Below are 13,173 nucleotides of genomic sequence, written 5' to 3' on the forward strand. Positions count from 1 at the left end.
AGGCTGAACATAAATGTATCAACAGAGCATGGTGACAACCATCAGCAGGATGATCCCCTGGCCTGGGACAGCCCCATTCCTCTGCCCTGATGTGACAGCAAAGGCGAGCAGTGCAAGGAGCAGAGTACATCATGGATCCCACATACCTGTGGCCTCTGGGCCACAGCCCATGTGTGAGCAGGGTTAGGCAAGCAGAGCTGCCTCCACCAGCCTAGGGCCAACACAAAGCCAGCACCACAGGCAGAATGGCTATGCCTCTGTGTGTCTGTGCTAAGAGGCACTGAAGAACACCCTGCCCTGTGCTGAGGGAGCGATGGATGCTCCTTGCTCCTTCCCTGAATATCTGTCTTGGAGAGGCTTCACACTACCTAGCTTGGTTGCACCTTGGTCCTCCACCCGTACTTCCATCTCCAATTCCCTGACCGAGGAAATGGCTGCTGAAACTTATCATACAAATCCTGATGCAGCTGAACTCGGAAGAGGCCTTCCATCTCCACACTATTTTCATTAAGACATTGTACCAGTGATTTGTACCACAGATGTTTTGTATTCATTCATTTCTTCACTCGGTGTGTGTGCAACCTGAAGTCATTCCCCTCTAAGCTTAAAAAAAAAAAAAAAGGGTTCTGGCTGTCCTTCTTGCCTACACCTGTTCCCAGTCCCAATTCCTCCCCTTTCTTATTCCAAATGATATAAGGCAAACAAACAACCTTTCCTTTTTTCACCAACTTTTTTGAGAAGTGATGCTTTTCATAAATGATAAATTCTAACTCCTGGAAAAGTAATTTCTGGTCTTACAAGAGTGGATTCCCAGTGAGATGCATATCATCAAACTCCCCATTGCAAGCACATTAACAAAGCCACCAGGCAGCCAATTTCCCTTACGCTTTCCACTCAGTGCCTTGAGATCACCACAAGTGATCTCTCTCTTCAAATCCTCCCTCCCTCCCACTGTTACCTCCCTCTTCAAATCTTCAAACACCAGTATTTTTATCTCTGACTTTAATGGTAATCATTAAATCAAAGGGAACACAGATTCTGCACCTTGGTAGCAGAGCTGCTGACACACTTCAGAGAGGGAGGACTAAAAAACAAACCATGGAAGCACGCTGGGGAAGGCAGCTCTGGTGAACAACCATGGGGTGGGAGGTGCTGGAGTGTCACACTGCAGTCTTAAGCATGTGCTTCATGTGCTCCTGAGTGTAAATGTCTGCTGGCAGACATCTCTGCGTGCTAAAGAGTGTCTCTCTGGTCAAAAACCTGTGTGAGCATCTGTGCCCTTGGAGAGGCTTCGGGATCAAAACAGCCTGTTGTTCCCTAGAGTTCAGGAGTCTGAGTGGGAGCCAGAGGGGCTCGTTCTTTGCAGACAGGGTGAGGAGAACTCCGGAGAAGGTTTCCAGAGGCTGCAGAAGGAAAGCAGAGGAGGAGGGAGGAAAACCAGAACAGGGAGGCAGGGGAGGGGGGAGATAGAGAAAGAGAACACCATTACTATTACAGTAATAAATCTTACTCCCAAACTTTTCCAAACAAACCTCACGGAACACACCCGTTACCTGTCCTTCCCCCCTCCCCGCCTGAATGAGCATGCAAAACTATGTAATTCTTCAATATGTGATAAACTAGAAAACAGGGTTATGCGCCCATTCTGAGATGGCAAAAACAAACCACTCCGAAGCACCTTCTGTGATATCAGTGAAACAAAACCTGCAGATCCTTTGATTTTGCTCTCAAAGTAGGTATATAAGGTTTCCTACTAACTTAGATACCAAGCTACAGGCCATCAAGCATCCATCCATCCATCCATCCGTCCATCCATCCATCCATCCATCCATCCATCCACCTCACCCACCAAATAGAAGGGAAGCCCCATGACGTAACTGTATAAAACCAGGTAGCAACAGCTACATATCTTGCAAGCAGCAAACATCTTGGCAGCAGCAAAGTTGAACAAATGCAATATGAACAGGAGAAAAATCAAGATGGTTTTGTTTGTTTGAATTTCCATGCAAGGAATAAAGCTTTGTTTACTCTGTAGCATTGAGCTATACACCAGTACACTGCTAAAGCAGTGTTTTGAACAGAACCTTGGAAACTGCCTCCTTTAAACAGGCAGCTTCCTCCTCAGAGAAAGAATGTGTTCATCAGTGGGATATTACAGTCTGTCTTACTCTTAAGCAGACTAGAGACTCTTTCAAGGAACTAGATGATAAGAATAGTAGGCTAATATATTTCCCAGGAATATTTTCTTCTGTATGACCTTGGTAGCATTACCTTTGGGCATGCAAGAATCGCCCTCCTGCACTGTGGTATTGCAAGGTGGCTGTTGTAATGACAAAAAAGAAAAAGGAACATGACTCATAGAAGCACTTCAGCATGGGGACTTTAGAGAGCTGGGAGGTGATTCCCCCCATAAGTTGTTGGGGAAGGAAATGAAAGCGCAGACCAGGGGAAAGCCCCAGGGGAGCTCTGGCATCAGGAACTGCAGCTATTGCTTACTTTGAATAATGACACTGCAGGGAATATCTCTCCATATTATGGATGTTTTTACCACTTCCAAGGGAAAAGTTATGAAAGTGCTTTCCCTGAGCCACATCCAACCTGCTCGGATTATTTGCTGAGCTGTTACAAGTGCCTGGCCAGAAGGAAAAACTGCAGCCCCACTGTATCACTGGTTTTTTTGTGGTGAGGTGCTCGAGTCACTGTGGAATACTGTCCAGATGCGACAATTGCTGTTGTGCTGCTGGGATGTGATGTGAGTAGGTCACACAGCTGGTGAGCAGGGTAACAGGGAAGTGCTCATTCCACCATTATGAACACACTAAATAGCATTTTTCTTTCTTTGTTTAATTACCTTAAAAATTAAAATACCACACTGGCTATTGTCTCCAGACTGACAGACAAGGAAGATCATCGTCCACTCCCACACCAAATACCACCCTCTAAACATCTGCACTTTTAGTGCAGGTCTCTACTGCAAATTTCAGCACTCCTTGATACTGTCTTAGTCACAAGATCTAGAAAGACAGAAGTTTCCAGCTTACAGCATGTTTTAAAAGGATTGTGTGAAGGAAAAATAGCTTTGTGCTGTGTTGCACAAGCCTTCCCCAGCACACACACCTCTCGTGTGCATGTTCACAGTATTGACTCATTGCCAAAAATGGGTGAAAGTGATTTAAAAAAATCTACAATGTTCCTTGCCTCCTTAATTTTTTAATTGCATTTGAAATTCTGCTTTTATTGAGTTTTATCAACTACGAGAACTCTGCCTATTACCTGGGAAAGGATATCCCTCTTCTGAGAAAGCAAAATACAAGCAAAGCACAGGCAAAAATGACTTCACCCCATTTACAATCCCATTACATCTCATGGGATTCAACCCCATGAATCCATTATCTGAATTCATTTTTGATTGCATATATATATACAACAGACACTCCTGACAGCAAGAAGGATGACTGCCTCTTAAGGGATTCAGCGTTCCTGAATCCTTTCCAGGGAAGGACTGAAAAAGCTGCAAATTCATATCTCCAGCAGCCGACAAGCACAACCAGAGATTTCACATTCCTAGAAAAAAATGTGGGTTTTAAAAATTTTTCTCTCTGTGCCTCTTTATAAAACAATCAATTAACTGCACAACACAAACAAATGAACAAACAATCCTGACAGTAAAACCCTAAACAAAACTCTTGCTGACTCTTTACCTGATTCCAGCAAAATCAAATATACTTGTTCTTTCCCTGGCCACTTTCTTTATATTTTACATTTATATTTATATTTATATTTATATTTATATTTATATTTATATTTATATTTATATTTATATTTATATTTTACGTTTGGAGTCATGGAAGTAGTATAGGAACTGGCATGTGACTCAGCTCAAAGCAGAACCATAGAAAACAGAGAAATCCTACAGTTCCACTGTTTTCAAAACTAAGAGCTACTGGATGAAACAGCAAGAAAGGCCTCTTCCACCAGAAGCCTATTGCAAATAGCAAGTGCTGTCTGATCTGGACAGACACTCCATGCAGAGCACCAAGAATTCCGCAGACTCGTCAGGGCTCATGCCAAGGGTCAGTATGCCCTGCTTCGTGCTCCCTGACACTGAGTCCCAGGAGACTCAAGTGGGTGCAGAGAAGACCAGGGTGCAATGGTGCACTGTGCTCAAGGCTGCCTGGGGGTAAGACAGTCTCCCCAGCTGCAGCCCAGTCCTGCCACGCAGACCCAACTGGGACACGTGGAGTGCTCACATCTAGGACAAAAATCCCAGTCCCAAGCTTGGGGTCTGTCAGATGGATTATTGTGGGGCAGCAGCAGGAATGCATGTTTTGGGGTCTGCAGCTGGCGTGTAGCAGCTGGCATGCAGTGGCTGGCTAAAAGTAGCTCAGTGTGGAATTTCTCTCTTGGCCACTTGGATCTGAATTTCAAGCATGAGCCACTCTCCTGTCTATTTCTGTTCGCCTGCACTGCTCCTCTGCTCCAATATCCACCAGAGATAGGAAGTTTTTTTCCCTTGTGGGGTAAGGAGGTGTCATGTTGGAAAAGAGCATCTCATTCCCATTCACCAGAAAGCAGACTTTGAGGCACGTTAAAACAATGTTTAGCCTGTCAGTCTGCCCAGGGTGACTGGAGGCAAGACTTACACCACACAGGGCAGACTTTTCAATTCTTTACTGATCTGGCAGAGATGAAGTTCAGTCAAAACAAGGAGGATGGAACAAATCCTGAGATGAGAGTGGTGGGCAGGGAGAAGAAGGACTCAGTTTTCTCCCTCTGCCCAGACTGAGCACTTGCAGGGTGTACAGCAACTTCTTGCTATCAATCTGCTGTAAACCCTGAAGCTCTTTCTATCCCTGTTAGCACCTCCTGGGGTGTCTGTTCTCTCACCTGCAGAGGTTCTTCCTTAGATCAATACTGGAGTATCTCCTGGCACAGCTCTATCTCATAGCGAGCAGGCTGAGCCCTCTGGGGTCTCTGCAAGCCCTCATGTATCATCTGCCAGCCTGGACACATTTCATTTTCCCTGCCTCTCTGAGGGCTGGGGAGAGAACTGGGCAGGCAAGGGCTTCCTACACCTAGGTTGCTGACCCTTCTACCTAGAGTACAGCCGGTGCCTGGTGTCAAGACTTTACGCTGCTGCTTTTCCTTAAGAAAATCACACAGCTGGAGCCCATCTTCTGGGATTCCTTGGGGCAGCAGGCAAAAAAACACTGCGGAGGAGCAAACCCATGGCAAATGAGGGCGAGAGGCTGGGGGCCACTGCTCTGCCCAGGCAGTTGCATCACGGGAAAGACTTGCTTCCGCAAGTGGGTACTTACGCGAGGGTCCCACACAGGGGGAGGTGTGCCCGTACCAGGAGTGCCCTCACTTCATATACTCCCCTTCGCTCACATAGTCCATAAAAGACCCCGGCAACTCAGCAAAATCTTCCAAGACAAGACTGGTGGAGTCCTCACCCAGCAGCTCACTGTCGGGCCGGGACGCCCGGGGGCGCGGGGCCGGTGGTGGCGGCGGTGGCGGCTGCGGAGGGGGCTCAGAGACACTGGCCTGGCCAGAGGCAGGCAGCAGCTCCTCGCAGTCCTCCGACTCCCCCTCGGAGGAAGCTGGCCCAAGGACATGGTAGAGGCTTGGCAAGCGGATGTCGAAGCGCAGGCCGAACTTGGAGAAGAGCTTCTCGTTGAGGGAGTAGAGCTTCTCTGAGATGTCATAGCCCAAGTGGGAGGAGAAGAGCCGGGCAATGTAGCGGTCCTTCCTCAGGAGGACATACAGTTTCTTTCTCGGCCAGGTGATGAAGCTGCAATCGGTCTCAGCTGTCAGCGTGACCTGTGGGGCAGGGAGAGAGTGGAGTAAGTCCCAGACCTGGGTAGGGGTCACCAACCTTGGGGGCCATGTGTTTCACTCCAGGGAAGGCCTTCTGCCCCTTTGATGCCTGTTCTCCTTGTTGATGGCAGGGCTGGAGATCCAAATTGTCCAAGTTGAACAATTGCATAAATCCTTACCTGCTGATGTTCCTCTCCCCAAGGAGCCAAAGAACCAATTTTCCAATGCAATTAGTAGCATGTCCTTGTTTACCCTAGTCATGTGGTTGGCTATGTTTCATACTCTTGCCTTCTGATGATGCTCCCCGTTTTGAGCGATGTAGCTGAAATGAACAGGGTAGCACAGACATCCTTATACCTCTACAGACACACTAAAAGAGGATGTTTTTGCATGTCCAGACAGTTCAAGTTGCCAGTGAGTAGCCCTGTGGCAGGCTGCTGACACATCCTGCTGCTGGGTTGCACAGCCCCTGCTTCAGGAAGGCCCTGGGTGCTGGAAGGGCCACCTGGAAGGCTTGCCTGGTCACCCTGTGCCAGAGGGACAACCTGTCTCACCAGCTCTGCTGGACTCTGTAGGGCTGAATGGCCCTGAAGGACATTGCAGCACTAACCAGTGAGAGAGAAAGTAAAAAGGTTTTATTGTGTTTGTGTCTATGTAGAGAACTCAAGACCTTTTACTGGGTTGATTTTAGAGAACATTTCATTTTACTTTGGGTTTTGCCAATGTAAACAGAGACCTTTTCCCCCCTAGTGGTAGGACCAAACTAATTCCAATAAAAAATATTACATAATACATGAACGTATATTACAATAAATAATAATAATAATAAAGACAAGAAATGCAGGAAGGGTCAAACTGCCTCGGGTGAAAGAAGAACATCCAAGTGTAATGGAGACACTGGCATGTGAACAAGTGCCGGAGCCAAAATATCCCGGGGGCTCCCTTTCACTCTATATCCAGGGGTCTCCTTGGTCAGCTGCCATGGCAGAGGGCCACTGGGAAGCTGAACATGGCTTGGCTGCATTTGTGTGTCCTTGGGTTTGATATTTAATGCCACTGCCATGCAAACAGCTGCCTTATGAAAGAAATATAGGAGATAAAACCTGAGAACTTTCCCAAGCCAGGCAAACAAGAGGGACGGTCACATGGAAATTGAAATGACCAGAATCTCATTTTCCTAACCAACTTTTGGCACAGCAATCAAAAGCCTCTGCTTCTTGTGAGGGATTAAGTGAGATGTAATAAGCAAACCTGTCACCTACCCAGGACAGTAAGACAGATTTCACTTATGAATCCCTCCTGACACAAGTGCTCCAGCATCAGCAGAGCCTGTAATTCAGCCTTCTGGGGGAAAGTGCCAGCCCTGAAACCCAACTCCTTCAGGTATTGGGACTCAGCAGCCCTGTAGGAAGAAGACACGGCCAAAGCAGAAAGCTTAAGGAAACCAGTTCCCCTTGTAGACCAAGTCATACTTCTGCCACTTTTTAGTGGGCTCAGGATTGACATTATTCTATCCAGAGAGCAATGGGAAAAACTTGGGCAAGAAAAACCTTCCATGCCTTCCTCCAGCAAAGTCCCAGAGTCAAACATGCACTTTTTAACAGAAATATTGTGATGCTAGGAATAAGGTTGAGATAAGCCACTGAGTTTTACTAACTTCTCAGGTGAGAGGGACTAGTGGGTTAAACAGGTGCCAAAAGCAGCACACCTCCATGGCTAAGCACAGCCATCAAGAGTAAGGTCCTGCCAGGTACACAGATTAGTCAAGTTTCACCTGCTGAATGCTGGTCTCACACAGGCTGCTACTTCTTCATGCTCCTCAGTAAGCAGATGTAGGGTTTAGGCATTTCCAGCACATGGCTGCAGCCCTTCCCACATAGGACTCTACCTCCCCATCCTGGTGCCAGGCACAACTTACCTCCCTGACCAGCCCTGTCTTGCAGAGCAGCAGAGGTGCCAAGAGCGTGGTGCTGGCAGGGCTGGTGCAGCCAGGCACCGGCTTGCTCCAAAGCTGTCTCGCACACAGAGATAAAGACCCTCAGGAGGTCTGAGAACATTCAGTTCCACATAAATTAGCTCAGAAAATGCTGCAGATGTCTTTGCCAGTTGCATGCCATCCAGACAGCCATTTTCCTGCCTGGAGCACCGGACAGCCATCATTCTCTCTTGCTGGACTCTTAGGCAAACACAGCCCAGCAGCTACCAGCAGTCTGCTGCCAGACTGAAGACCCGTGCAAAACAGGAGATACCATCATCCCTAGCACCATCATGCTGTTGTTGCTTTCTCTACCTCACTGCCTTAGCGTGACATCCCTATTTCTCCTCACAAACTGTAGCCCTGTGCCACAGTCACACGGTCAGCCATCTCCTGCAACCGTTCTTCTTGCAAGACCATAACCACTGGTGATGGGACAGCTTTCAGGAGTGATCACCAGACTCTTTCACACATGAACCGAATTCAGACCCTAGAAAAGCAGATTCGGAGAGCTGTGCTGGTTTAACCAAGTCTGCTTGTGGCTGCCCTCATGAGAAAGCATCATCAGGCCCTCGTGACCATCCCATGCTCCCAAGGGATTAGCAAAATCCCTCCTCATATGCATTGATTGACATAAGCTAGATTGACATCCTGACAGGTATCGAGCTGTCCTGGGATGTGAGTTAAACTCAGAGGGATGTAGAACTAAGTAATCTTCTCCAGAAGGAAAGCCAAACAAACACTGTGAGGTGTTGACAGCAAGGCCAAAATCCTTTTAGTTGCTGCAAGTAAGAATTGGTCTGGCCTCTCAGCGAGGGATTCTTTTGCTCAGAAAGGACCATATTCGGGTGTGAATCATCCTTTCTGCTTCTCCACCCCAAACACATGACCATCAGAAACTTCTGTGAGGAACGGGATATTTATGGATTTGCATCACTGCTGCACATTGCCGCAGCTGCCATCCTGATGCTAAGACAATGCATCCTGCTAGCAGTGTGCAGAGCAAATGCATCAGTATAGGTACCAGGGAATGCTACAATGGAAGAGAGCCAGGAATCCGATACCTTGACTTCCTGCTAAACCGGAAGAAGCACCATGCTCCACTCTCCTTGCTATCAGCTGATAGTGGGAACATGCACTGAGGTCTTCAGAGGAAGGTAGAAAAAAGTGTAACACAGCTGATCACACCGTTCTGTGCTGGATAAACCACTAGGAAATGGAAGGAGGTATTCCCAGTTTGTTTTGAATGGCATAATGAGGCCCCTCCATCCCCTTCTTAGACACACAATGAACCAGCAAGTACTGAAGCTGGGCTGCTGTGGGGATGCACAGGATTACCTGGAAGGTTCCTTCCTCAGAGGGTCGCAGTGACTCCCATTCTGGAGAGTCCAGGAACTGGTAAGGAAAGACGTAGTGAAGGAATTGTCCATCCTGGCACACTCGGATCCTGCAGAGGGGACAGGTCAGGTACATGGACTTAGGCCACAAAATAGACGTCACAAAAACCTGATCAGCTTACACAGTGTGTCCCACGAGGGAGGAAATAAATTCTTGTCTCAACCATGTCTCATACCTCCTGGGACAGCTGCAGGTGCTCCAGTCATGGAGCTTATCTCTCCTTTCTCTGTGGGAAACTATTTGCTGCTACTTCCTGGTACTCCATCTGTTTTCTGTTTCTTGTTACAAAGACAGCCCTCACAGGTGCAATGCTTGGTCCTAAACCAGGACTTCTCAGCCCACAAGGTACTGCTGCTTTCTAGGTACTTCTAAGTCAACCTGTGGCTCTCTGTACTTGCATCTTCTTCCTGTCCCCAGGGTTGCACGAGGGCATTCCCTATCTTGAGATTGGGAAGCTGTTACACCCAGAAACCTCAAAAATCATGCTGGCCATCATTCCCGACAGATCACTCTGCTAGCTCATAGTTTGCTCCACATTACCTCTCAATTTCTCTTGGCCTCCCAAGTATCCCTTTCCCCTATTTTTGCTACAATTGCCTGCCAGTGTCAAGGTCAAGCATGTGCTCTGATGTGGGAGTAAAGAAAGACACAGGCCTGAGGCAAGGGCAATGGCAGGGCACCCTGGAGTTCTATTCATAGCTCTGCATCACCAGATTTGGGGCCTCTTGCCTCCCCGTTATCATGTACCCCCATTGTGTGATGCAGGAAGTCAATTCTTGCTTTCAGGAGTTACAAGATTCATCTCACTGTTGGCTTTCAGAAAGCTGTGAATGTTGCCTAGAAGGGTTGTGGTTGCAAGGCATGTTTCCTGATCCAGGCATATTCTGCATTTCCAAGACCCCACTTGTTCAATTTAAGAGGGAGCACCATAATAGTAGCAATTGCTCTGCTGGGTCAGCAAGGACCTCACAAGGCAATGGAGTACTGGGAAATGCAAATCCAGGCCCATCTCCAAGGAGCATCCTATACCAGCCAAGACGCATTCTTCCCACTGCAAAACAGAGCAGAAAAACTACCCCACCAGCACCATCTTACTGTCTGTTGCAGCACTTTCATGCCCACAGAGCAGCACTGGATTATCTAGTGTATGTCAAGACAGCACAGACTCTTCCTCAGTAACATTATCTGCAGATACAGTAAACTTAAGAGCAAGCTGCTCAGCAGAGTTGGAAAAATACTTAATAGAAACACAGACAAAATTTCCTTCCAGTGCTTTGCCATTCAGCATCATGATGGTCCCAGGATGCTCTCAACACATTCTAGAAAAGTGAGTAACATAAAAAAAATATGGTCAGCCCTTCTTTGCACACTGCCTCATCAGAGAGGATGGGCCACTGCAGTAAAGCATGAGCCCCAGGTGATGCTGAGTTTGTCTTCCCAGAGGAAAATCCTGGTGAGACATACCTTCTGTAGTTCAGCACTGCTCGCATTTACAGATCTTCTTCCTTTCCCACTCTCATTTAACATTAATGCCAAATGCCTGACAGCAGCTGGGAAGCCAACACCATTACCATTTGTATGCATCTGGATTTTGCAAATTGTTAAGTGAATATGCTGATGCCACAGCATCTCAGGTGAACAAATACCAGTACTTGATCAGCACAGTTCACTCAATCAGATTTCTAGTCTGGCTGTCTAGAGGTCCTCAAGGTTCTCCTTGGTGGTCCAGGGGACGGGACATCATGAATGCATGACATCACAGGGAAAAAAAGAGGCAGGATCCACCACAGGAGGGTACTCTCTTTTTTGATGAAATGACCCTCAAAGTGAAAAATGTCAAAGCCCTGGGTGCTGGGGTGTTAGGAACAGGGATGGAACCTCTCCCTGAACACTGCTGGCCAGGGGGAGCAGGTGAACTGAGGACTCGGCGTACTCAGTGCACAGCAGTTGACATCACAGAAGTGTGTCTGGTGCCCTCAGAGACCACAGGTCCAGCCATACTGCCCTCCTGCCTTGAGAAACACTTTTTCACAGCCAGCCTGCTCCCATCAGAAATAAGATCACTTCTAAGTGAGGGAGAAAGAGATAAGGATTACCCCACAGTATCACAGGCAAGTCTGAGCTAGCCACTTCATTACACACAACTCGAGTCTGCAAACCATTTTCTGAAATACTCTTAATATAGAAAAAATAAAAGAAAGTTAAAACAACCCCCAAGAACAAATTTCCCCCTTCCCCAACAAACTGATGCATATCTCAAATCCCGTTCAGAGGAAGGAAACAATCCTCACCCCAGATTCTACAGAGGGTAGAAATAAAATAATAAGCCAAAGGTGCTCTGCTGTCAGACTTCGTTCAGAAATGGGGGAGCCTTTACCTGCCAGACAGCAGCAATGAGAGGCGGTCGATGGGCGTCTTGCCCTGTACCGCGTAATTCTGGTCTCTGACTAGCAACTGGACATGCTCTTCACAGCACTTCACAATTTCTTTGTAGACATCCAGGGGCACCTGCAAGGGCAGGTACATGGTCTTGTAGAGGAGGTCAAACTCTTCTGGGATGGTGTTTCTGCGGAGCCGGTAAGCCAGGTGAGCCAGCTGAAGCAAGCAGATGAGGACGAGCAGCATGTTCCAGATGAAGATATCCAGCCCACAAGCATTCAGCCAGCCCCACAGAGCATAGCAGAAGTAGCCTGGGGCCAGGAGGCCAAATATATAGAGGGACCCAAAGATGCCACTTCCCCCCATGTAACCCAGGAGGACGATGCAGCTGGCCAGCTGGTAGGCTGCTTCCTCCATAATCTCCTTCCAGGCATCACACACCGGAGGCTGGAGGACAGCCTGGTCCCAAGAGAGGCTGCTTGCGCTCATCCTTCCCCACTCCCCACCCTCCCCAGCCATCCTGCGCTCAAAATGAATTGTCATACACAAAGGGTGTTGCAGAGATCTGAAACCAGAGCTGCTGGGTAGCTGTTCCTCCTCCTCCTCTGGTCCCACAGCAGTGCTTCAGGGCGACATGTTAAAGTGCTGCCGAATGTTTTTGCACCCAAAAAATTCCAGAAGGGCTCGTTTCTCCTCTTTGTGGCTCACAAACCGTCGGCTGGTCCCCTTCTTAGCCACAACAGTGAGAAAAGAAGCTGGCAAATGTGAGGCCAAAAGAGCTCAGTCAAGAAAAGAGTAGAGGCCATTAGCTGGAAAACTCACAGACAGGACAGAGATCTCGTTGCACTGCCTGTCTCGCCTGCGCTCCGGCAAATGGAATAGCGACTGTGAGAGAGCAGCAGAGGGAGCTGGTGTTGAGTGTGGAATGTGTATCTCTTGGCAGCGGAACGGAGAGAGACCCCAAATGGATAACCATGTTTGGAATTGAAATCCAAGGAGCAAAAGCAGAGAGGAGAACAGAGAGCAAGCATGCACCCGCTACTTAACATAACTCAGGCGTCCAGATAAGCCCAGCGCAGCGTGAGGAGGGGAAAGCAGAAGAGAAAACAACCAGCTTATCGCGGCGAGCTCCAGCCACACATGGGGCTCTTCATCACCCTGTGCTCCTGCAAGAGAATGACTTTCACCCAGCACAAAAAAGGAAAAAAGGTCACCCCCTTCTCCCACTGTGGCTTGTAGCAGTGGCAGGGACTTAGCAAAAGAGAGGCTGGCTCTCAATTAATGATTTCCAGACGCTACACACAGCCTCCCCTTACTCCGGGGAATTCCATCTCATACGGGGTTTTAGATCAAAGAGCACGAAGTAAAGCTCTGCACAGCCAGACAGTGTGATTGCAAAGGATAAAAGCAGAGTAAATGAGCTTCTGGCACCCAGTTTCATCTACCATGAAGAGGAGACTACCCTGCCAAAAGCTTTGTGAGTATAACACTTGGAAGCATGTTTTGTGGGGAAATCCTAGTTGAGGGAGGATCCTGGCACCCCACAAATAACATGCTCTGTTGGGAAGTATTCTTGGGAAACATCATCTTACATTTTCATT

At 47.9% G+C, this 13,173-nt stretch overlaps 1 protein-coding gene across 1 annotated transcript; it reads right to left on the bottom strand.

Moving 5' to 3' along the window:
* Window positions 1–1,292: 1,292 nt before the first annotated feature.
* On the bottom strand, window positions 1,293–12,536 carry POPDC2 (popeye domain containing 2). The gene is made up of 4 exons (XM_027878896.1): window positions 11,571–12,536; window positions 9,134–9,242; window positions 5,319–5,823; window positions 1,293–1,403 (listed from the first exon to the last, which is right to left on the bottom strand). The coding sequence occupies exons 1-3, from the start codon at window positions 12,113–12,115 to the stop codon at window positions 5,365–5,367; spliced, it is 1,113 nt and encodes a 370-aa protein (XP_027734697.1). The 5' UTR covers window positions 12,116–12,536; the 3' UTR covers window positions 1,293–1,403; window positions 5,319–5,364.
* Between the last annotated feature and the right edge of the window lie 637 nt (window positions 12,537–13,173).

The sequence above is a fragment of the Empidonax traillii genome, unplaced genomic scaffold (genome assembly GCF_003031625.1).
Source record: "Empidonax traillii isolate 1590-97213 ecotype Southwest subspecies unplaced genomic scaffold, ASM303162v1 scaffold46:size3806547, whole genome shotgun sequence".
Classification (NCBI taxonomy): Eukaryota; Metazoa; Chordata; class Aves; order Passeriformes; family Tyrannidae; genus Empidonax; species Empidonax traillii.